Here is a 25,855-nt window from a genome sequence, read left to right as displayed (position 1 = left end):
ACGCCAGGCCCCCGGATTTGACGTTTTGGTGGCCGCGTCGATAACGCGAGGGGGGGGAGAAACGTCTCCTTTTCAGAAACAGCTGCCAGTTTACTGCCAGGGACTTGGAGCGCGCGCGCCATTATCGGGCCTTCATTATGAGCGCTGACAGAGGGGGCCGGTGGGCTGAGTTAGGGCCGCCATTTCCCTGCCTCACTGCCAGGCTCCTGTATGCCATCTGTATTTACTGCTCCTGCAGCGCATGACAGAGCGCTCGGCTCGCCGCGCTCGCTCTCGCCCTTTCTCTCATTGGACGATCGGGGATTGTCCCAGCGGGCTAATTTGTTCCTTCTGTCCGTCGCTGATTGGCCAAGCAGAACCTGAATGGTTAAAAAAATAAATAAATAAATAAAATAAAAGAAAAAAGCTATCGCTGGGTTGGTGTTGTTATCTCGTTGCGTTAATTTGTGATGTGTAACACGATATCCACTCACGCAGGACTGCACTTGTAATATCACCAAGGATGATTTGACACACCAGAGCGGTTATTTGATGTTTAACCACCTGTATAATCTGCATTACGCCATATGTGTGGGTAGCCATGCATGCTGATTGAGATGATGTGGACTAAATGAGAGGTATCTGTTGCATTGTCTTCGAGATGCACTGTTACAGCAACCCCCCCCATGCTTTACGATTGTATCCATAAAAATAGGGAGATGAAACCTTGAAGGTGTTTTTGAAATTCAGTTATTCAGGAGATTTTCCATAAGAAAAATGTCAGGGGATGATCATATGGAGCTCAGGGTGATATCTCCGGAATAATGTGCTCAGTACGTCCAGCTGGAAGACTGATCGCGAGAGAAAAGAAAAGCCTCTATCTTCCGTACTTTTAGCTCTGAAGACGAGGAAGCGCTTTTTGCGTGCACAGTGCTGGGAATAGGTAAATTCACATCTCAGGGCTTAACTGTTGTGATGTCAGATTAAATAACAATAAGTGGAGCTCATAACCTTGCTCTTTTAATTAGAGGATCGCGCCACAGATGAAATGGATTTGTGTGTTCATATTTTATGAAGTCAATTAAAATTCAGTTTGCAGAAAATTACACGTTTGCGTGCGGAGCTCCTTCTTCTTCTTCTTCTTCTCCTTTCTGTGTGTCTGAGCACTTCCTGTTCTCTGCGTTTCAGAAACCCCGGGAGGCTGACGGCTGAGCGAGCAGGGCTGACATGGTGCACAGAGCCGACGGCGGAATTCGGGGGTGAAAGGGTCAAGGGTCAAGTGTCAAGGGTCAGCGCACCGGGCACTGCTTAGCGAGGCGTGTGGGGCCGATCGGAGGGCTCCGGCGGAGGGATACGTCCAGGGGCCACAGCGGAGGAGCGGCGCGGGAAGGGCCCGGGCGGACTACCGGTGACAGGCGGACGGGCGGCGGAAGAAGCAGGATGTGGGAGGGGCTTGTGCTGCAGGTGATTTTCGTGTGTTTGGGCGTGGCCCTGTGCAGCCACTCCCCTTCACTCCAGGACCACGCCCACCGGAGGCGACTGTCGCCGCACAGGCACAGGGAGCGGGGCAAGGAGGGCCAAGTCCTCCACCGCTCCAAGAGGGGCTGGGTCTGGAACCAGTTCTTCGTCATAGAGGAGTACACAGGGCCGGACCCCGTGCTGGTGGGGCGGGTGAGTGCGCTTTCAGCTGCTCTTTATTCCGTTTCATTTGATATTTTATTCCGCTTATTCTGTTTTATTTTATTTAATGTCTTTCACTGCGAATTCCTAATGAAGTCGCCTGCATTTCCATGACAAAGAAGGAAGTCCTTGCGCTGTATCATTCATCCATTTTGCTAAATGCAATCAGATCCCCCCCCCCCCCAGTTGATTAAAGGTTATGAATTGGATTCCCTTTTTAATAATGCTCCATCTCCCGGAGAGCCTGGGCCCTGGGAACCCGGTGATTTATGAGTCCTGAGAAATGACACTTATGAACATGGCTCCACTGTACATTTGTTTCCTTAAGTCCTCCAGGAGCCGGCTGGCACCTCCGGTTATTGGATGAAAGTACCCAGGGTCAAAAGTTTCAGCTCTTTTTATTGCGTCTTAAAAGTTCACGAGCAATTCTGGGCATCGATCGATAAACAATAATGAGCACGAGAATGAGTTATATATGCCAGGTTCTCCATTAATTGACAAATTGAATAGTTTTTTTTTTTTCTGCGTTCTGCCCCTCCCGGGCATGATGAATCGATCGGGGAATAATTGTGCACTCTGGCATTTTCTGTTTTTCGACCTCATAAGCGAGGGTGACAGGTTCCATAGGACAACGCGCTGCGTTCCGCCATTTGTTTTCTCCTGGAAGCCAATTACTCTCGCTTGTTTTTTTTCCCCCCCAGACGATTCTGTCCTCGTGTCCCCGCAGTGCATGGCTGGTGTTTTGAAATGCGATTCCCCCTCTGCGTCCCTCCATAGTGACTCGTTCTGTGTTCCGCAGCTGCATTCCGACGTGGACTCCGGCAACGGCAACATCAAGTACATCCTGTCGGGGGAGGGGGCGGGCACCATCTTCGTCATCGACGACAAGACGGGGAACATCCACGCCACGAAGACGCTGGACCGGGAGGAGCAGGCGCAGTACACGCTCACGGCGCAGGCCGTCGCCCGGGATACCAACAAGCCCCTGGAGCCACCCTCGGAGTTCATCGTCAAGGTGCAGGACATCAACGACAACCCGCCCGAGTTCCTCCACGGCCCGTACTACGCCCGGGTGCCCGAGATGTCCAGCGTGGGTGAGTACGGCCAATAGCAGGGCGGCCCTCCCCCACGTTTCCATAGCAGCACGTATTTAAGCAAAAGAAAAGAAAGGTGCATGCTCTGCTAGTCCAGGTGTGTATTTTATATTATGTCTTTGGACATTACAGTATGTGACTTCATCAGGATAGTGGAACGTAATCGTCCAAACGTCCAAACACTGGTAAAATGAAATGTGCGGTTTGCCTAGTTTGAGGACCAGGATAAATTATTTCTGTATCAAATTGATGGCAAAACAAGCCAGGGTTAAACTTGAGGAGGAGCTTTCTTTTCCTTGGCTTTTTTTTGTTGTTGTTATCCTCTAAAAATGGCGCTGCGCACTGCTTGATGTGGCTTGTGTTAGGAAGTGAAAGAAACAGAATGTGAATTTCAGAAACCCATCATGGTCGCACACGCCCATCCTGTGTGCATGGGTACGGGCCAGACACCCAACCGGCTCCCCCAACGATTCATCATCTGTAATGCGGACCTGTCACTGGGTAACGATCTGTTACCGGGCGATTCTGCCAGCTGACAGCCTAAGCGATGCTGGCTGGGTGCGGGACGGGGCCCGGCGACGAGCCTCATTTCCAATGCTCAGAACTCCGATCGCGAGCACCGTCAGCGAATTGATTTGTATCGTTCAGACTCGGAGAATTAGTTCTGCTCCTTGAAATTCCGACCCCTCGCCGCTGACTGACAGCGAATAAATGGTTCGCCGTGCGCCAGAGAACTCCGCCAAACGACGGAGCCGCGTGTCCGCGGGTTTTCGCCAACGACTGGTGGCGAGATTTCGCCGCCCGAGATTTTCGGCGTGTTTTTTTTTTTTTTTGCTCCCAGGCTCCCAGAGTGCAATGTGGGCGAATTAAGAGACTTTGGCTCGGGCCGGGCGGACAGATTTTACTCGCCCGCCGGTAATCCAGTCCTCGCCGCGGTGGATTTGTTCGTAATCGCGGCCGAACGCTCGCTCGCTCGCCCTCCCCGCGGGCGCTCTGTAGCGGCAGCTGGAGCGGCGCTCCGCTTTGGGGATCCGGGCCTCGCTCACGCCCCCCCCGGTGCTCTGCCCCACGCGCAGGTACGTCGGTGATCCAGGTGACGGCCACGGACGCGGACGACCCCACCTACGGGAACAGCGCCAGGCTGGTGTACAGCATCCTGCAGGGACAGCCGTACTTCTCGGTGGAACCGCAGACAGGTACGGAGCACGCAGACCGCACGCACCCCCCCTCCCCCTCCGCCGGGGGCGGAGCCAACAGTGTGCCGTGAAGGTGGAAGATTTTTTGAATTTATTTCAAAGTTACACTCCAAAAAAAGTCTGTCTTAACAAGTGTTGTGATGAGGCTTGAAGTCTTGTGATGAGGCTTACGATCAAAATAATTAGAAAATATTACCTTGTGTTAAGTTATATTTTGGTTGTCAAGAGAAATTTTCTCACCCTTTGACAAATTTTGAAATTAATCTCTGTCTCGCCCCGCAGGGATTTTTCTCAGCAAAATTTTTTCCATAAAAAAGTAATATAAATAATAATAATAATTTTAAGACCGAATATAAAACTGACTTATTTTTGGTTTTTGAAGTGTATTCATTGTTAATGCATTGCTGTATTACATTATAAATTAATGCATCTTGCTGTGGGTGGTCATGTGGCCTCCTGGTTAGGGAGCTGTAAGGTTGCAGGTTTTAATCCCAGGCAAGACATATGGGACAGTCATTGTCCATGAGATTTCACACGCATCGCTTAATATATGACTCTTTGAGGAGACCGTGTTTAGAATATAAGCTGTGAAAGTTGGATAGGAGAATAGGTTAAGGAAATTCGTAATGGGGTTTACTGGCATAACTAAATCAGCACATTAGAGCCATCATTTATTGATGGTATGATATGATACTGGATACATATATATAGCGCAGTGTATCTAGCTATTATATAAAGTGCTTCTTACTTCCTCTTTATACAGGCATGCTAAGCAGATCCTTCCCTGCATAGAGTGCATGCTTCTCATTGAAGCCTGAGAGCACCTCTCTCTTGCCAAACAGGCTTTACTTGCTACCAGATTGATGAAGCGATATCATAGGTTGGAGGCGAACGCTTTCCAATGCCAGCTTTCTGGATTGGTGCTGGGAGGGGGCTGGTGGTGAGAGGGAAGCGGGCGCTTCTAATAAAACCAGGGCTGGAGAGCGTCCAGGAATGCCATCGCTAATTCTTTTTTGGAACCATCTGCGATTCCCGCGCAAAAAAGGGGCCAGTTAAATATCGCTGCCGAGCGACTGTCTTCCCAGCGTCCTCTGCTGCGACGGCGGCTGCCAGCTCCCCTCGAAGGGAGCGCCGCTCTGGGCTGACGGGTGGGTTTCGGCGCGGGAGAGCGGTTCCAATCATCCGCCTGAAAAAGCAAAAAGCCCCCGTGCTCCGCTGCACTTTTAGGCAATTTTTAGATCTCTGTTAGTAAGGTTCTTTTTTTATTTATTTATTTATGTATTTATTTTTGCCCAGCTGTATCACAGAGGAGTGTGGCGTAAGGTGAGATTTTTCGCCCAGTTGAGCTGGCTCCCATTGCAGGGCTGTCCCCCACAGTTGGGCAGTGTTCCATTGACCTCATGCTCATTAGTTTAAGGTAGATTCCCTTAAACCCATTGGTTGGCCCTGGAAGGGGTTGGGTTAAGCCCAGTAGACACACTTCTTATGCTTGATGCACTATAATAGTTGCAGTGTACGTTCAGTTGTTGTTTTAGAAAATATAAATGGTTTATATTGACAGGGACCCCGTGACCCAGCCCAGGGTTGGCTGGTACGGATAGTGGATGGATAGATGGATATCGAATGGGTGGGGTCAGAGAAAATGCATTTGCTGAGAAAGTGTGGGAAGCGCTGGTTTAAGGTCATGTGGGGCATTGCCCGTCTGATGCAATGCCACCTCTGTGCAGGGATCATTCGAACGGCCCTGCCCAACATGGACAGGGAGGCGCGGCAGGAGTACAACGTGGTCATCCAGGCCAAGGACATGGGGGGCCACATGGGGGGCCTGTCCGGGACGACGGAGGTGAAGATCACCCTGACGGATGTCAACGACAACCCTCCCAAATTCCCTCAGAGTGAGTACTGGAGTGCTGGACGCTGTTCTGGCTCGCTGGCCCTTCTTCATTAGCATGGATAACAGTACACCCCCACCACTACACACACACGCACGCACACACACACACACACACACACACCTCTCTGGATGTGCAGGTGTGCTGGGTCATAATCTGTTTTTGACCGTCCAGCGCTCTCTCAAGCCAAGCCTCAGAAGAGATATTAAAAGCTGGTCTCTCTCTTCAGAGACCTTGGAAGGTACTGTCCTTTCTCCTTAATATCTTTTTAAGGGAAATATCTTTTTAAAGCTGAATTATTCAGTGTTTTTTTTATGCTGAGTCATCAGTATTGCAATGGCAGAGAATTCTCCCGTCGTGGAAATTCAGAAAAAAAGTAATTTTATAAAAAGTGTATAAGTGTGTGTGTGTGTGTGTGTGTGTGTGTGTGTGTGTATGGGGTGTGTGTGCGTGTAGGGTGAGTTGTGAGCTGTGTGACTGCTTGTTGCATGGTGAGTTGTATGCTATGGTGAGCAGATGCATGCTTGAGTAGACTTGTGCGTGTGTGTTTGTGTGTTTGTGTGTGTGCATGAGGTGTGTGTATTTGCGTGTGTGTGTGAATGAGGTGTGTGTATTTGCGTGTCTGCATGTGAATGTGTGAATGTATTTGCATGCGTGTTTTTGTATGTGTGTGCACGGACGGAGAACGTGCGCATATCTGCGGGCATCTGCGTTTGACTGTGTCCATCCCTGCAGTTAAACTGCAAAATCAGCCCTCTGATTTTACTCCTCCCTCTGTTGCATAACAGGCCTGGTCAGTTTCGTTCCCCCCCAACACCCCCCCCCACCCCCCCCACCCATCATATTTGGGCAGAAATCGGCAGCTATCTGAGCTCTAGCGAGGCCTCTCCCTTCTGCCGTTTCAGCAGAAGTGGAACCAGAAATAAAGATGTAGTTTGAGCGCAGCGGGTCTGTTTATTAGAGGATGAAATTTTATGGGCAGGCCTGGGGGGACCCTCGTCTCCCTTTCCCCAAAGTGTGCTGTGCACACCGGACATGTATCTGAGCGCAAATTTGGCAGGTGCAGCGGGGGCGCTGGAGCATCGCGGCTGCAGTGCCACGTGAAATTCGTGTGCGATTCGAGTGCGTGATTCATCTCGCCGGTGTTCCTAAGGGCGGGTTCGTAATTCTGCGACCTCACCTGCACGGTCTTCCGGCAAACGTTGGCTGTTCCTAAAGCGCCCTTTTTGTCATCATCGTATCGCCTGTCTGCGGCGCGTTTGTTCCAGTAACTCTCCCATTTGGGTATCTCCTGCATCTATCGAGCCGCCTCCATTTCAAGGCCTCCGAGCGGCTCGAATGCACCGATCACTTCATTATCGCTGTCAAACGCTCGCCCACTCAAGGACCGCGCCGTTTTTGGGAATAGATAAAAGACTCGTGACGCGCTTGCTCCTATAGACCGTAAAAATAAGCGGCCTGCTGGGAAGAAGCGCTTCTGCGTTTTTTTTTTTTTTTAGTCCCTCATTTTCCATCCGCTCATTAGAAACGACACTGTTTTCCAACATCGCCGCCCTGCTGCCTGTGCATGCGGTGCTGCAGCTCAGCCACTCCCCTGACGCGTTCTCCCACGCGCCAGTGACTGTCGTACGCGCTGCATGCCGCACGATGTACCGCAGGAGAGCTGGCGTCAATCGGAGGCAGACCTGGGTCAAATACGTATTTGTTTTGGATTCAAATGCCTTTCTACGTTTTACTGATCTTGTCTGGTGTATTGGAAGCAATGAAATACTCTCAAAAAAGTGCAAACCCCGCCTTCTGGTCAAATTGGCAGGCTCAATTACACCAGGCAAGATCAATAGAGCACAGAGAAGTATTCTGTAGTTGACCCAGGTCTGATTGGAGATCAGGCAAATTCCTCACCTCTGATAGGTTAGCGCTTTTTCGGTCATAACCCCAGGATCTATAGGGCGGAATTACGCTGACCCGTTCCAGACGGGAGGTAGCCAGCTGTGCTCCGCCACTGTGGGCTCCCAGTCAGTGTCCCAGCCTCAGCACAGTACAGCCCACTCAGAGCTAGTGCTATTACACCGAGAGACGAGGGGGGGGGTGGGCGGGGGGGGGGGGCAGGCAGGCAGGGGGGGGGCTCAGCAGGTATTTAATCACCGGCAGTGCTTTGCGTTTCCAGGTTAGGCCTTGTCAGCTTCCTCTCCGTTTTGAACCGAATACAAATGAAGGCATGGTTTTAGAAATGCGCCGCGGCACCCCCGGGATGGGCGATGGCGCCGGTAAACAACGTGAAACGACAGAAGAAAGACAGTGATTGGCTGAGGCCGCGAACTGTTTAATCCCACCCTGGCAATGGACCACCGACACAGGTCCTGCCCCTTTGTCTCCCTGTATACAGATCTGTCAGCCCAAAGATAAACAGAGGAACAGAGCTCAGTTCCCTGTAATATATTTGACTGGCATATTTTCTATTTTTTAAAGTTTGTTATATTTTTTTTTTGTTTTTTTTAGGAGTAAGGAAAGTGTGGTAAAATAAAAACAAAAAACTTTATATTGCACTATTCTGTGTCACAGCACCTGTCTGGATGAGCATTTTGTTTCCTGATCTGAAACATACCAATCTTAAAATGTTTTGACTTCATCATAAGTGAGTATAAATGTGAGAAACTGTAAAAAAATAAATAAATAAATAAAAAAGTTAAAATTAAATAGTCAGCGTCATGGATGACCTTTTCTCAGCATTTACAGTACCAGAAATGTAGCTGAAACGGACATGACAGAAGGAAGGCGTACTCCAAATTCCCTGTGTTAAAAATGCGGCTCTTGTGCCCTGTCTGACTGAAGCAGGAGGCCATGCACACTGTCTGACCTTTTGAGAATGCTCTCCTGCCCGTGTCACAAGTATTTCCTAAATGAGGCCCGAGCCTTTGGCTGTAAGCCTTCTGATAGGCTGAGCTGGTGAGGCTCAGAGCTATGGGCCATTCCTGATTAGCCAAACCAGTGGGGGTTGGGGGGTGTGTGGGGGCGGGGGGGTGGGAGGTTGGTTGATTTGGGGTGGGGAGGGTCTGTGGAGGTTGTCCACGACCTGCCAGTGGTGTACCAGCATGCCGGCAGATCTGTGCTTTTCGTCATAGCCAGACTTTGCCGGAAAGGTCACTGAGCAGAATGTCCTCAGTGGAACCCTACATTCTCACTCACTGTGAGCTGAAATTGAAAATGAAGTCCCCAAACAATGACAACAATAGTATTAATAGTGATGCTTTAAATATGTAATACTTTAACCTACTACTACTATTAGTACTACTACTACACTACCACCACCACCACCACTACCACTACTACTAATAATAATTCAGAAATGGCCCAAATAACAAAGCCCAGTGTAACTGAAATCTGTTTTTGTGATCTGACCCCTGTCCCTCCCGCAGGTACCTACAGCATGTCCGTCTCGGAGGACAAGGAGGTGGGCGAGGAGGTGGGCCGGCTGAGGGCCAGGGACCCCGACCTGGGGGAGAACGGCCTGGTGTCCTACCGGCTGCTGGACGGGGACGGGATGGGCACGTTTGAGATACACACCGACTCGCACTCCCGCGAGGGCGTGGTCAAGCTCAAAAAGGTGAGGGGGGGGGGGGGCGCCTGGCTTTAAAACGGAAGGCTGATACCTGACGCTCGCATTACCATGTCGAAATGGGCCCCTGGGAGGTTTGTCCCGCTGAGAGACTGAAGTTGCGGTGTTTTGTCAGTGAGTCCTGACCCTGCCGCTGCTCACAGAGCGAAGCTTGAGTGGTCACGCTGTTGCTGAGGGAGGGAGAGATTCGATATTTTTTTTCTTCGTCTCGGTGTGCAGATGGATTCAGTATGCAAGGTCAAGTGAGAGCAGTGTGAACCGGGATTGTAAGCAGGACGTTATAAGCAGGTTTGAGTCTTGGGATATGCAGGTTTGAGTCTTGGGAGGGGCACTCAGGGTTTTTCCTTGCATGAAAATGGGCTTTGGCTCTCCCCGTAATTGGGCCAACATTAATTTGTGTGTCATTTGGATTTTATTGATTCCCATTCTGATTCTGATTGTGCCTTTTCGAATCTGGTTCTTAATGAATCCTAGTTCTAATTTTCCACCTCAAATATTTTTTGAGGTGGAAAATAAACCTAAATGTTTCACGCAAAAGCTGCCTTCATTCTTGGCAGATTTAGGCTGCTGCAAAATCTAAATGGTCAATAATTACATGATAAGGTGTTTTCTTTGATTTTGGTTAAAAAAAAAAAGAGAGCAAAACACTAGCTGAATTTGGAGTGTTACGAATGGAACAGGGGACATCAAAAACAGTGCAACGCTGAAGGTTTACAATATGCTGCAGTAAATGTTTCGACACCCCTTACATGAAATTAATTTACCACAGTGGTTACATTTTGCTCTATCTGTATTGCTACTTTCTCAGGTGAAGCATAGCTGCACTTTAGACCATTTACTCCAGTCAGTCGTGTTGTAAACAAGTCTTACCTGCTGTGACATAAAAAGATTTCTCTATGCAGGGAAAACCTTGGACACTGTTTTTGTGCCTTTGAATGAGGGTAGTTAACCGGCATAAAAGATGTAATATACCGGTCGTATACCTATCATGGAAGCAATACCGTCTTCATGTGTGTGTGTGAATCATTCTGTCACATCTCAAATCGGGGTTAGGTCTCGCAAATTTCCTGGCAGATCAAAAGATCTGTGTGTGCATGTGTGTGTGTGTGTGTGTGTGCGTGTAAATGTGTGAGTGATGCCACCTTTCTTTTTATGTGTGGCATAAGCATCACATTTCATACCCGGCTCTCTCTCTCCAGGAGAGTGCTGTCATCCCAGCAGTCTGGTCTGTAGCCAGATTTCCCGAAGCACCTCCACCCCTCCTGAACCCCCCCACCCCGGCCCCCCCCACCCCCCCACCCGCCACGGTGACTCGGAGTCACGACTTGGCTCGGGGGCTGCCAGTGATTGACAGGCGTTAACCTGCTGAGTGCAGAGATTACGGCACCTCCCCCTCCCCCCCCCCCAGACACAGCAGGACGGCCCCTGCTGACGCAGCGCCCCCCCCTGGAGGAGCCCTTTCATTTAAGCGCCACCCCCAAACCCAACCCCCAATCCCCCAACCCCCACCTCAATCCCCTTTGCCATTCGTGAGCTGAAGATCCCAGAGCCCTCGATCTCTCTCCTGCCTCCTCCACCCTCGGCTCCTCCAGTTAGCGGCGCTCGCTGCTCGGCTGAGCCACGCCGTACGGCGCGATCAAAGATGGAGCTGTTGCCTTTGCTCTGCCCGCGCTTAGCCCGACTCAAACAGGGCCCTGCTGCTGTGGAGGAGCGGGACGGGTTTTTGCTGCAAAGCTGAAGTCGGGGGCTGAGGTGTGCGGCCTGGCGGACTCAAGCAGAGCCGCGCGTAGCTCGCGCACGCCCCTGCGGCTCCCATTAAAGACAGGCAAAACGATGCTAACGGCTCTCGCAGATGACAAATTATGTATGGAAAATGCGGGCTGGGGGAGCGGGAGGCTTGAGTCGTGAAAAGGACTTATTTCATTCTGACTCCGAAGGCGGGAGGGGGGAGGAGTTTTCAAGGGGCTTCTTTAACAGTCGCTGCCTTGCTCCACCGATGAGGAGTGCGTGAGTGTGTGTGTGTGTGTGTGTGTGTGTGTACGTTGGGGGGTGGGGGAGGGCAAGGTCAGAACAGGCAGTGCAGGATCCCGGCAACAATCGCATCGACGACGGTCTGTTTCGCTCAGTATCCTAACTCCTCCCCCCGACACAGCACACCTCTCGGGAAATCAGCACCTTTTGCTCTTCAAAGCCTGTTGGAAATTAACGGTGAAATCAGTGACAGAATTCGCCGTGGTTTTTTAATCAAGTATTCCGTTTCAAACGCGGGCAGGCCGCACCGGCTGCACGCTGAGATTCGGCCCCGGCATTGTTGCGCATATTATTCGCCGCTGATTAGTTTCAGCTTCCCAGTCATCCGGTGCCAAAATAAAGAATAGGCGAGGGGGGTGTCGTCGGGTGAAAATAGTTTGGTTACACTTGTTTTTCAGGTGTCGGCAGCTTCATTTCACAGACTATAAATGAAGAAAGAAAAAAAAACTAACTGAAGGAATCTAATTCTGAACAATCACAAAGGATAATGTATCCCCCCCCCCCCCCACACTCCTCTCCCTCTTAAAAGCGGAATTGTGCGTGTTGTAATTAGCAAACTGAGAGGCCTGAGGAGTGACAGAGCTTTAAATTGGTTATTTTGGAAACCTCGCTACGTGGGCAGAGGTTGCCTTCACTCAAAACGTCCGCTCTTTGTGCCGGAAGACGGCTATTTTTGTTTTATCCGGTGGGTTTTCCTCCTTGCATGTAAATGAGTTTTCAAAACTGGACGGATGTTGCAAAGTCTTCTTGACAAGCGGTATTGGCAGAATTTGTATAATCGCCCCTCCCATTTAAATGTATGTATTTGCCTGTAGCGCGGTAAAGAGCCCAGCGATTGAAATAAACAATGCGATTACTATTGTTTAAAGCAATTATGGTCACACACATCTCTGAAAACGGCCTCACTGCAACGGAAACGTTTGTGTTGGTCACGTCTGCTGCGTCTGGCCACTTCCTAATATCTGCAGCAACAGTGCCCTCTAGCTTTTTGCCTCAGTAATAAATGTATTAACGGGAAATGATATGGATGATGTTGCATGAATGAAGCGGTCCATGCTTCGTTGTCACTGCAGCTGTTTCATATTCCTTTACAATCCATGCTGTGGAAGATGGGTTTGAACCCGATGGGTATTTATTAGCAAGTCTGGGAGCAAAATCAGCATGACACACAAATTGCCCAATCCCTGTCGTGCTAATAACATTATGTTCTCCTCTGGGTTTGAAAAGAAAATTCTAAGAGACTTATCTGTCATTGTGTTGATTGCTGGTATCAGTGGGCAGAACCCCTACAGAAATATTTATGCATTTAACATTACAGAAATATTTTGGTTATTGGACCATAAAAACATAAAATTGGAACATAAAAAAATACACATAAAAATTGTTTATCTCAGAAGCCTTGACCTCATGACCATATTCTCATTATACATTTACTGAACATTGCTTTTTGTCAATCTGGTAAGATTGACAAAAATTCCTACAGCCAGAAGCCTGCTACTGCTTCATGTTGCATGAGGTGTTTACAAAACAGTTTGGTAAATGAAGAAACATATACTCTAATTAAGGTAAAGCAGTTTCAGCAGCATTTCTTTCTGCATTCAGTATAACAATAATAATAATGATTATTTTTGGTTGTGTGTGTAAATATATTCATGTATGTATACTAGTTAGTATACATAGTAATAATGGATAAGTATGCTGGCTGACCCGATGCCGATCCCTCCGCAGGCGGTGGACTTTGAGACGAAGCGTGCGTACTCGCTCAAGGTGGAGGCGTCCAACACGCACGTGGACCCCCGCTTTATCGCCTGGGGGCCCTACAAGGACACGGCCACCGTCAGGATCGCGGTGGAGGACGCGGACGAGCCGCCCGCCTTCACCGCGCCCAGCTACGGCTTCGAGGTGGAGGAGAACGCGCCCGACGGCACGTCGGTGGGACGGGTGCACGCCAAGGACACCGACATGGCCAACAGCCCCATCAGGTGCGAACGGAACCCCCCTGCTCGATCCCCCTCCCAAAATCCCCCCCCCCCCCAAACCAGACTCCTGAAGGTCCTGAAACCCAGCTCCGGTACAAACTGTCCGTGGTGCAGAAACCATGACAACAAGGATGCTAGTCTCCACAGATCACGTCCTGCAGTAGGATTCTGGCAGATGCTGTCTCGCTTATGTCTGTTTATACGTTCAGCCCTGTGTCCACTGATTCCGTGCCCAGTCAGACCATCACGGAGTGCATTTCCACGAGGAGATGAAAATCCATGCTGCCGTTGCTTGTTTCGGTAAAATGAAAGTGTAGATTGTATCGGAGAAAATTGATACATAAATATATGAAAATGAATATATAATATTATTTTCAAAAATTGTGAAGAGAAAAAGGGGTAAAATTCACATAAAGGTTTCTGGCCGTCATCACAAGACTGTACAGTCAAAGTGCATCTTAAAACTGCCACCATCCCCCCACGCCCCAGAGAACTTCATATTTCAAGTTGCGTTGATATAAATATTTTGAAAGGTTATTTAGTTTTTTTTAAGAACAGCCCCTAAGAGTGCCCTTACATGAGTGCACTCCTTCTCTGTCCAGGTACATGATCCCTCGCTACACTGACCTGGAGCAGTTCTTCAGCATCGGCCCAGAGGACGGGGTCATCAGAACCACCCGACCGCTGGACCGCGAGTCGCAGGCCTGGCACAACATCTCCGTCAGCGCCACCGAGATCAGTAAGGCCTCGCTGACGCTCGCGTCCGGTCCAGCGCAGCTGGCAAACCCAGCCGTGTACCCCGGGTACCACTGCACACATTCCGTAACTCTCAGTACAGTAGCTAATTAGCAGAATAATAAATACTAGTAGGTATAACATTGTTTTGTGCGATTACATTTTATTTACCCCGCCAAATTATTTAGCATTTTGTGCAGGGTGTCAGACCATCAGAATTAGTGGATCAATCTTCTCTTTAAGCCAGAATGAATGAAATATTGTCTGAAAAAAATCATATCTATCAATTTAATATTTTGTTGGTCCTACAGTAGAAAAACCACCAAAATCTTCACTGAATTGAAGTTTGGTGCAGGCTGCTCTGAGCTAGCACTCTATACAGTTAATGAAGGGATTTAAGTTAAAAGGGCAGCCTGCTCTTTGAAATGATTCAGTTGATTTTAGTTTTTAATGAAACCGTTCGTCATTATTCTCATTTTATAATGAGTCTTGAAGGAAGACTATGTTATAACAAGAGACACTATTAAGAGAGCTTTATAATAGCTTAACAGGGGATTATTTAAATAGTTGGCATACTTGTTAATCAAGAAAAATAACTGAAAAAGGTTGATTGCCAATGATCGGTTTAAACGTAATGTTTTAAAAGGGCCAGTCAAAGATCCCTTGGTATACTATTAGAAAAATCTGATTTCTGGATCTGAAATATGCAGATGTGGGATCACACTTGATTTTGTAGGAATTCCATACGTTTAACCTGGGTTTTTATCTCCTGCATTGTGGGACATTATGTGTCAGTAACATGTTGGTGACAAGAGAAAATGCTATCTTTACATTTGGACCATTGGCTAGCATGTCACAACAGATTAAAGTCATCATATCAGGAGGCAGAAGAGCAGTACTGGGTACAGCAATAACACAGTAAATGAACATAAAGCTGAAAAGTGACTGCAAGCACACATCTGTCATCAGTCATAAGTACAACATAATATATGTAACTGTACCATAATCACATGCTAATTGGGCTTGACAGTTGCTTCCATCATTTGTCTTTTTCTTCATTGTGTTGTTCAGTGTTCAAGACAGTGCATGTTGTGATTGGAGTAAATGCAGTGTTGACACCACAGCTCAATTAGGATTATGACTGTTCACAATTCCCCGTTCTCCTCCGCAGGTGGGCATCACCAGGATGCCAAAGTCCGCGTCAACATCAAAGTCAAAGACGTGAACGATAACGCCCCGGAATTCGCCACGCAAAATGAAGTACTCGTGTGTGAAAACGTAGCGCACGGCAAGGTAAGTCTCCTTCAGATGATTGCGATCCACTTTAGAGACGTAAAAGGGACTTAAAACACCAGAAGGTTGCAGATTCAAATTCCATGTGGAGCAGCTGTTGTTGCTCTCATTGGTAAGGTATTAAAATGTGGGCTCCTAACTAAATTGCTTCAATAAAAATCCGACCGCATAAAAGGCTAATAGATAAATTTTGAGGTCTTTTATTTTGGTCAATAATGTAATGGAACAAAAATATGATACCAGACAGTACTGATTTGAACTAAATTTATGAGATTTAAGTCTGAATTTAATCAGCAGTTACACTTAACTTTTTGAAAAATATACTATAAATTGGCTATAAACTGAAGCAACTCCGAAAGCTGAAAGATTATTTTATGCCTTTTTGAACTTTTTGTTTGCAGCTACCAAGAATGCGAAGGCATAGTATATGTTGTAATCTGTTTCTAACCACTAGAGCAATGAAAAATTCAGTTCTTAAAAATTAGAATTTTTTGTCAAGGTTATTTGAACAGACAGAGGCAATCCCACAACACCAGATTAGAAATAACAGTATTTTTAAAAAAGCAATTCAACCCGTGTTGTATCAAAACCTTTGTATCAACACAGGTTCGTTCCAAAAGAATTCAGAGAAAAAAAGGCTTTGTTTATTTTCTCGTTTTTGCCGAGCGAGTCTGGCGCATGCTGTTTGTGTGTGGTTGCCATGGCGGTCTCTCTGACACCTTCCCTGCCCTGTGCTTCAGCTCATCGAGACGGTCAGCGCGGTCGACAAAGACGAGATGGCCCACCGCCAGCACTTCCGATTCAGCCTGGCCCCTGAGGTGGCCAACAACCACAACTTCTCGCTCAAGGACAACAGAGGTCAGCAGGCACCCGGACACCGCACCCGCTCTACCACATTTTACCTGCAGGGGGCGGCAAAGTGGAAACACCTCATTTTGGAATGGCAAGGCTTCGTGAACCCCAAAGTGGGAACAGCTGCCATATGCTATTTATTGGTGACTAACAGTCTGACTTACGCCAATTTTTGAGGTTTTTACTGTAGAGAACAAAACCTTTGGCTTATTCAATAGGTAGAACTCACTATTATGTTTCAAATGTACCGTCTAATGAAAAGGAAGTTCACTCTAAATGGTTTTCTATGTTTTGCGACACTCCTCAGGGTATGTGTTGGGGGGGGCAGGAATATTGTCTCAATAATAACTGCTTGTGGGGCAACAGATTTTTCAAAAAGCCAAAGTGTGTAATTGGCCATATATTGGAGTTTAAAGGCTGCACTCTGTCTCGCCTGCGTCATTCTGCAACCTCAGTTCAGTTCAGTCTCGTTTTTCTTTCACACAACGATTTGACGGCCCTGAATATGCCCCTTGCGCATTGTTCAAGCAAGTGAGGGATTGTGATTGTCGCCAGAATGCAACCCTCTCTGTCCAGTTCAAGAATCTTTTTTTTGCTAGACACAGGCTGCCTGGGATCCGCATTATCCCTTAAATCCAGTGTTAAGGTCTCTCCTCTCTTGGTACCTCTCCCCTGCCTCGAACCCTGTTCCGTAGCACCCGATCTGCGATTTCCTCCAGCGTGTAATTGTAAATTCCGCTGCCGGTCTTCAACATTAGGCAGCCGACTGAATCCAATAGTCCTCCTTTCATATTGATGGTGCCATTTTCTGCTTATTTTCTTAGAAGACACCTTCGCCCCGGGAGACTTACTCGGCATACATTTCACATATTAACCATTTATGTGACTAGATAATTACAGAACTAATTAAGGCTATGTTTAATGTACTAATTAAGTACTTTGCTCAAGGGTACAACAGCAGTGCCCTCTATTGAGCGCAGCTCTGTCAAGGTAATCTGTCTCGGTGATCAGTTATGATTGAAAGAAGCTGCTCAAAGATGGCGGATATTGCATGACTGAACACATGAATATTCAGCAGAAAACAAACTTCAACAACATTCCTATGATTATTCTGGGAGATTATGATGATTACCTTCGGGTTAATCCATTCTATGCTTTAAATTGCAATATGAGCACGGCAGGTATTTCAAAATCGTCTTTGATTCAATACAAATGGTATCCTTAAATTACTGCAGAAATCAATGCCAGTGCTTTCTTAGTACATTTTGTTGAGTTACTGACCCGCTGAGCATTACAGACTACGCGAAGGAGAACAAAAAAATGAACAATTGCCTTTATTATTGCCTGTGAATCAAAGTTAAGGACAAATATCGATTGAAAACAGGCCAACGTCTGTATTTTTGGAGTGAACAAGGGCCACGTCTATTATATTATAACGTACTGTATGTTGTGGGTCTCTATTCATTTGCTCAGTGTTTTGGATGTTGTACCAGTAGGAATCGCCTCTGGCTACATGGAGTGATTAGAGATTACTGTCAAGAAATCATTGTTTGTATTAATACTGGAGGCTGTGTGATCTAATGCATTAACAGGATTACATGTGTCCTGGGGAAACAGGCATTCCCATTTGGGAGAAAAATTCATTAAATTGTTTGACGTGTTTCATACACACCCCGCGTAATTGGTGCGGAATCCAGACATAATTCATCTGCAGTTTCCAGGATGAATGCTCTTCTGTTCTTTCCAAAAGTGACTGAGGCAATTAATGGGCACTGTTAACTGTCACTGAGAGGATTTAGGCGTCGTCATTGTTAGTCTGGTCAGTACAGTGCAGTCTTTTAGCAAGCGTCCAATGAATGTATGTTCTAAAAAAAAATTGGACTTGGAATGCATTACAGACCAGTGTTGCCTCATGGGAATTGAGGGAATCATGTTCATTCCAGTCTGAGATGATGTGTTTGGAAAATCAAGCTGTTCCGAGTTATGCGGTCTTCCTCATTTAACGGGAAATGGAAATTAGCACGTTTCAGGGGTGACTATGACGGTTGAAAAATGTAAATAAGAAAGGTGTCTTGAAACAGATGAATTTAGCTTCATTCTGATTTCCAAAGAGAATTATGTTTTATGTACTGTATGTCTTAAAGAAAGCAATTCAAATCTGCCTATTTTGAGCATATAGTGTTTCTATTGATCATCGCTGATCTTAGACTAACACAGGTTGAATGCTTCATGCTGAAAATGGGCAAAAGTTGATTTCTGTTCTTATTTTTCCTCATCCCAGTAGTTTTGAAAAGAGCACAGATAATAATCTGATGAGAGCCAAATCCACCTGTTTCGCTCCACTAATTGTTGAAATGCATTCATGACAAGAAAGGATTTGTACATGCCCCTTACACTCATAAATTTGAGATATGAAAGTTGTTTTCGTTAAAATTGCACTCTAAATCAGCAATGCATTGGCCTGTTGCCCTTGTACAGGTATTGAAAACATGCAACGCTTCAAATGAAACAGACTAGGTAAAAGCGAATGTTTGAATTCGTGTCTGTGTGTATGGACAGTTAGAGAAATCACTGTATCTGTAACTTTCTTAGCAGGAGGTGGTTCCTATTATCAGTGGAAGGATAATGGATTATACCGGATGACTGACAGTTAATCAGCCAAGGGTCTTCTGTTGCCCCCAAGGCAAACACACAAACACATACACACACACACATATATACATCATACGTAAACAGACATATTGAATCCAGTTGTAACAGAATTTGATCCATCTTCTTTTATATCCCCACCACTCTGTTGTGGTTATTATCGGGCTGTCTCTTTCTCGGTCTCTCTCTTGCTCTATCCCTCTGCGTCTGCCTGTCCTTTGCACGTCTAACTCTACCACTTCTTCCTGTTTCCCTCTCTCTCTCTCTCTCTCTCTCTGCAGACAGCACGGCTGGCATCTACGTGACCCGGAAGGGCTTCAGCCGGATGACCCAGGACATCTACCTCCTGCCCATCGAGATCAACGACGGGGGCAGCCCGCCCATGAGCAGCACCAACACGCTGACCATCCGCGTGTGCAGCTGCGACAGCAAGGACACCATCCTGTCCTGCAACGTGGAGCCCTACGTCCTGCCCGCCGGCCTCAGCACGGGCGCCCTCATCGCCATCCTGGCCTGCATCATCATCCTGCTGGGTGAGGGTCCAAACTCTGCCTCTCCCTCTATCTCTCTCCACTCAGCTCTCCCTGTTTCTCCCGTCTCTCTCCCTGTTTCCCCAGTCTCTTTCCCTGTTTCTCCTGTCTCTCTCCCTGTGTCCCCTGTCTCTCTCCCTGTTTCTCCCGTCTCTCTCCCTGTTTCTCCCGTCTCTCTCCCTGTTTCTCCCGTCTCTCTCCCTGTTTCTCCTGTCTCTCTCCCTGCTTCTCCTGTCTCTCTCCCTGTGTCTCCTGTCTCTCTCCCTGTGTCCCCTGTCTCTCTCCCTGTGTTTCCTGTCTCTCTCCTTGTTTCTCCCGTCTCTCTCCCTGTGTCTCCTGTCTCTCTTCCTGTGTCCCCTGTCTCTCTTCCTGTGTCCCCTGTCTCTCTCCCTGTGTCTCCAGTCTCACTTCCTGTGTCTTCGTCTCTCTCCCTGTTTCTCCCGTCTCTCTCCCTGTGTCTCCTGTCTCTCTCCCTGCTTCTCCTGTCTCTCTCCCTGTGTCTCCTGTCTCTCTCCCTGTGTCCCCTGTCTCTCTCCCTGTGTCTCCTGTCTCTCTCCCTGTGTCTCCTGTCTCTCTCCCTGTTTCTCCCGTCTCTCTCCCTGTTTCTCCTGTCTCTCTCCCTGCTTCTCCTGTCTCTCTCCCTGTGTCTCCTGTCTCTCTCCCTGTGTCCCCTGTCTCTCTCCCTGTGTCTCCTGTCTCTCTCCTTGTTTCTCCCGTCTCTCTCCCTGTGTCTCCTGTCTCTCTTCCTGTGTCCCCTGTCTCTCTTCCTGTGTCCCCTGTCTCTCTCCCTGTGTCTCCAGTCTCACTTCCTGTGTCTTCGTCTCTCTCCCTGTTTCTCCGTCTCTCTCCCTGTGTCTCCAGTCTCTCTCCTTGTGTCTCCAGTCTCACTCCCTGTGTCTTCGTCTCTCTCTGTTTCTCCCGTCTCTCTCTCTGTGTCCCCCGTGTCTCTCCCTGTGTCCCCTGTCTCTCTCCCAGTTTCTCCTAACTCCTTCCCCATGTTGTCTAGCGCAGTTCACTCTGTCGCCTAGCTATCTCGTGAAATTTCCCTTTCCCTTGCTCGATGATACTTGGTACTCCTAATTCAATTTGACTCAAGCAACTGCAAGAATTCACTGAAATCACAACTTAATTTAGGGAAAAAATGAGACTCAGGCTATTAATGGGTAGCAAGAACAACAGTGATAATAACATATTCATCACAGTAATAACCACCATTGATCAGGATGCTTCCCAGTTAATAAAAAGCCCTAAGACAATACAGGCCTCCAACAACAGGGCTGTGGAATCCAACATTTGTTGAGTTGGCAGCAGCATATACTTGAAACAAGGCCTTGTGCTTATTTTTTTATTACCTTGGGTACTGAACATGTAGGGTTATCCCACTTCATTTCAGTTAGGGCTGAACTCACCAAACTGTTTTACAAAAAAAGCATTAAAAATAAAATTTAATTGCAAGTCAGTCAAGGACAGATGATGATTAAATCTAGGCCATAATATACTAATTACTGTGTGATTTTTTAGTGAAATAATTGAGTGTTTTCACAAGGTTCAGTGAGAAAGTGGCATCCTGTTACACAGTAAAGTAGCGGCAGGTTTGGGGTTCTGCTGTTGTAACTGAAGTGTGCCCCCCGCTACCCACACCCCACCCCCCCCTTTCCTGTGCAGCGATCGTGGTGCTGTTTGTGGCCCTGCGGCGGCAGAAGAAGGAGCCGCTCATCGTGTTCGAGGAGGAGGACATCCGGGAGAACATCATCACCTACGACGACGAGGGCGGGGGCGAGGAGGACACGGAGGCCTTCGACATCGCCACGCTGCAGAACCCCGACGGCGCCAGCGGCTTCCTGCCGCGGAAGGACATCAAGCCGGAGCTGCAGTACGCGCACCACCCCGGGGGGGTGCGGCCGGCCGCCAACAGCGTGGACGTGGACGACTTCATCAAGACGCGCGTGGTGGACGCCGACAGCGACCCCACGGCGCCGCCCTACGACTCCATCCAGATCTACGGCTACGAGGGGCGGGGCTCCATCGCCGGCTCGCTCAGCTCCCTGGAGACGGTAACCACGGACTCGGACCTGGACTACGATTACCTCCAAAGCTGGGGCCCGCGCTTCAAGAAGCTGGCCGACCTCTACGGCACCAAAGACTCCGCCGACGACAACTCCTAACACCCGGGAGATTTCCGTTCAAACGCCCCCCCACCCCCCCCCATACCTCCCCCCCGACCCGTTCCACCATCGCCCCTGCCCTTCCCACCACACCCTCCCGCCTCTACCTGTCCCTATACCGACATTTAGTGTGTGAAGTTTACTATAAGAGTTTCATTCCACATAAAGAAGACCATCTATTTATAGTAAACTTTTCTGCTTGTTTGTTTTAAAGTATACTTAGAGTGTGATCAGTCTCAGTCTAGGGGTTGAATCTGGACCAAGTGGAAATAAGGAGGAAGGCGGAAGCTGAAGTGAAGACACCTCAATGGGATTTACCGGCGTGTCAATCAAACGTACCGTTGACGTGGCGACGAGAGAGATAAAAGAACATTCGGCGTTTCGCGTTTGCCTGCCGGACGGCTAGTACAGCTTTGACTTTACAGCGGTTTGCCAGGACAGGGACTTACATCCAGAAGAGACATGAACCTGGAGCTACTGATACTGTGAAAATGCTCACCATGAAAAAAAAACAACAAAAACGAGACAAAAAAAGCCGTTGCCTTATTAAAAAAAAAAAAGATTTAAAAAACACAAAAAAATTCACAAAATAACATCAAACTGAGATTGAACGCTTCTAGAGCACGTCCATCTTGCAGATTTTTTTGTCCTGACTAGGGTTTTTTTCTAGATTTAAAAATGACAGAGACTTTTCTGTGTTTTTTCAGACTCAAAGAAATTCCAACTTCCGCCAAATGAAGTATCAATCACAAAAAAATAAACAAGCTGTGAGCTAAAAATGGCCTTAAATAATGGACACTCTTAAGACACAGTGCATTTTTTTTGTAACTTGAAAAATATATATCGTAAAGCTAAAATCCATTTAACGTATGTACAGTACGATGTGCAAATATGTCTCTTGAGGATCAAAACTTGCGCCGTCTTATTCTTTACACTTTTTTTTTTAGTATTATATGATTACTATTATTATTATTATTGTTATTTTTGGTTCTCCTTTCTTATTTTCTTTATTGGCAAATTGTATTCTCCTTTCCGTAAATACCAATCTGTCCTGTCGCGGTGAAAGATGCCTAATTTCTAATGTCAATTTATGGTATCTATTTGTACAATTTTAAAGGTTCTTATTTTAGTATACATGCAGATATCAGTATTTCAACATGTAAGAAAATGTTACCACATCGCTCATATTTTATGAACATTGTACTGTCGCTTTACTACGTGCTTCGGTCTGAGAAGCGGAGATCTTTGAAATAAATGCTCTTTTTATAAAAAGACCGATGGCGGTGGTAAATCTGTAACGGCGCAATACGGTTTGAGTGGCCCAGCTCACTCCCCGCTGCTGTATAGCGCCTTGAGAGCCGCGTGCGTGTGTGTTCGTGCAGGGCCTGGCGCGGCGCGGCATTAGCCCCAGCGGTTAGTCCTTCCATGACTCGTTTCCTGCGAGAAAGCCATCGACTTTCTCCGCGGATTTGCTCGCAGCTTGAGGTCACCGCGCACTTTAAAAGGGAGAGGAAAGAAACGGGGGGGGTGGGGGGGGGGACAGTGCTGGAATCTGACAGGGCTGGACGGAGGCAAACGCAGAGAAATAACTCTCCAATGAAAGCCTGTTTTGTCTTTTGTAAAGGCAATACGTTCTAATATACATCAAGCATATCAAGATTTAGGACAATGCCACCGATTGGTTAGGCCTGGGCAATGTTGCTTTTATTTTATTGTTTCTAAATTGTCTCCCTCCTAGTGTCTCCTGCTGATGTCAAAATCAAGACAACGGGAGACTAATCTGAAAAGGAACAAGCGGCGTTCTGGGGCTGGGATGTTTACAGATCTGAGTTATCTCTGCCGAAAGAAATGATTTGCTCCTCGAGCCGTCGGACCTGCGGCAATCTTTTATTTTCACACCACACCTGCTAATCGCTGCTCTGTCTTTACCTTCCAGAAAAAGAGTCTGATTATCTTTCTTTTTTTTAAATAAGGCTTTGAGTTCACAGACTGTCTCTGCTGTGGCTTAGTGTGCCGCCTACAGTCAGAATCAATGGGGACTTGGGACTGACAGATCAGCGGTATGTGGGCGTAGTGGGGGAAAGAGAGAGAGAGAGAAGGAGAGAGGGAGAGAGGGAGAGGGGGAGAGAGAGAGAGAGAGAGGAGAGAGAGAGAGAGGGAGAGAGAGAGAGTGCCATATAATACCCACTACTTGGCAATGGGGACATAAAAAAAGATGGATCGTTCTTTTATAACCAGGTACTGTACATATTTGACTGGATCAGGCCAAGACTGGATCAGGTCCAGCAGCACTGCCAATAAACTAGAAGCAGATTATATGAATCTAATGAATAAATAAATGTGGAATGCTTTTCTCCTGGATTGGAATTTTTGATAAATTGGGTCTTTCCTGTTATTATTCTAAAATTATCCTAATTCCAAAGAATGGAAAGTCGGAATATCCATGCCTAAGTAGTCACAGGCCTGGATTCAGCGTATGTATGACGACGATGAATACTTGCTAACTTACTGGTAGCCTCTTGGCTACATGCTGGATAACTGCAAATGAATCACAATGCTTATTCTCTATGACCTGCTGCTATTAAAGTCAAGGAGCTGGCAGCTCGCTGGCATTTCAACATGAAAATGCTTTCTTTACAATGTGTTTGTATCCCCCGAGGCTCATTTTGCAGAGCTCAGGGAATCTCCTCTGTTTTACAAGGAACAACGGACCAAGCCACCCACTATAAACCGGTTTGCCCTGGGAGTCCACTGGCCTGATGATGTTAAAGGTCAATTTATTTGAACTTTGAGTGCATAAACTTGTTCACGGCCCACCGAGTACGTAGGTGTGTAAATCAGCATAATAAATGCCTCCATTGAAACAATATAGCTCTCCATGCATTGTAGCACTTTGCCATTATAATGTGAAAGCTGCTTGAAATTGTATGAGATCCCTCAGTAACACAGTAATATGTTGTCCTCATTCCAGTATAACAACGTGGCTTAATAGCACCTTATTATATCAAAACCACTGAGAACCAAATACGGATTTGTAGTTTGTGTAATTACACTTAATGGTTACTCTAACTCCATGCTCGACTTTTTGTCTTAATCCAAGTGAGACCCATATACTTACCTCGGCCACAAATGAGCCTGAACTTTTTTTTTTTGTGTAATTGTACACCTCGCGGAGCGATGTAAAACTGCACGGCAGTTTTAGCAGCATTACCCCGTAATTGCAGCTTGCGCAGTTGGTTCCACTCCAGGCTTCCTCCCTGTCATCGTGTCACGGGGCGGTCCCACCGCGGTTGGCCTACATTCTACGCCAGCCCTCGGTGGCCTGGCCTGCTGTGCATTAGGGCTGTTCCCCCGTTTTTATTCACAGAGCTGTGCTGGAGAAGGATTACTGGGCCCCCAAAAGGTCCCCCCCCTGTGCGCCCCAGGGCCTCTGTCATGCTTGTGGACTCTGTCCACTCTCAGCAGGGCAGGCCCATGGACTGCGGGCTGTCTCTCTCCTCCATCATCAGTAAAGAGAGCTGTCAGAGTCCGCTGCTGGAGAGCCTGAATCGATATCTTTGAGCTGACAGCCCCCAGTGGCAGACACAAGCCAGGGGAGACGGTGCTGAGAGAACCGTGCAGATGGAGGGCGAGAGATCGAGGGGAGGGCCAGGGAGAGCAGCCATGGTGGGACAGCCCAGTGGCAAGGTTTTATGGTGGTTTGCGGTTCCTGATTATTTACCTGTGTGTGCGTGTGTGTGTGTGTCTAGGGGAGGGTTGAGTATATGTGCTGCTTTGCTTATGAGTTTTTTGCTGGGTACTAGTACATTTGAACATCTGGACAATGCTGGGTGTGCCATAGATGCATTTAAATTTATAATTTCTGAAGTGGGCATTGGTAGTTACCTAAAAACAGGAATGGTAACACATTCAGATTTAAAAGAATACTGTAAGCACTATATCGACAAGCTGCTTAATCTTATACATGTGAAAAATGTGTGTGTGTGTACAGTCGCACATAATCTCCACACTCAATCAGAACTGCTGGAAGAGAGGGGTGTGCCTCTGTCCCAGTGAGAGGACACCCAACCGCATGAGGGCGGATCCACCGTGTGACCTCACAACGCTGACATCACAATGCATATGCAAATGAAGCATGGGAAATTAGCAACAAGTATGCGAAAG

At 47.5% G+C, this 25,855-nt stretch overlaps 1 protein-coding gene across 2 annotated transcripts in view; it reads left to right on the top strand.

Moving 5' to 3' along the window:
- Window positions 1-22,965, top strand: part of LOC135255704 (cadherin-11-like) — a 61,947-nt gene extending 38,982 nt beyond the window's left edge. For both annotated transcript variants that reach the window (XM_064337227.1, XM_064337228.1), the window contains 11 exons: window positions 1,168-1,650; window positions 2,459-2,753; window positions 3,830-3,949; window positions 5,677-5,844; window positions 9,258-9,445; window positions 13,217-13,470; window positions 14,070-14,206; window positions 15,374-15,495; window positions 16,236-16,353; window positions 19,278-19,529; window positions 21,192-22,965. In XM_064337227.1, coding sequence (XP_064193297.1) covers window positions 1,420-1,650; window positions 2,459-2,753; window positions 3,830-3,949; window positions 5,677-5,844; window positions 9,258-9,445; window positions 13,217-13,470; window positions 14,070-14,206; window positions 15,374-15,495; window positions 16,236-16,353; window positions 19,278-19,529; window positions 21,192-21,691 — 2,385 coding nt within the window. In that variant the 5' untranslated portion in view covers window positions 1,168-1,419 and the 3' untranslated portion in view covers window positions 21,692-22,965. The remainder of the gene's footprint in view (window positions 1-1,167; window positions 1,651-2,458; window positions 2,754-3,829; window positions 3,950-5,676; window positions 5,845-9,257; window positions 9,446-13,216; window positions 13,471-14,069; window positions 14,207-15,373; window positions 15,496-16,235; window positions 16,354-19,277; window positions 19,530-21,191) is intronic.
- Window positions 22,966-25,855: the final 2,890 nt, after the last annotated feature.

Source organism: Anguilla rostrata, chromosome 5, assembly GCF_018555375.3.
Source record: "Anguilla rostrata isolate EN2019 chromosome 5, ASM1855537v3, whole genome shotgun sequence".
NCBI lineage: Eukaryota > Metazoa > Chordata > Actinopteri > Anguilliformes > Anguillidae > Anguilla > Anguilla rostrata.
The sequence above is the reverse complement of the archived record's forward strand: the minus strand, read 5'-3'. Positions and strand labels throughout refer to the sequence as shown.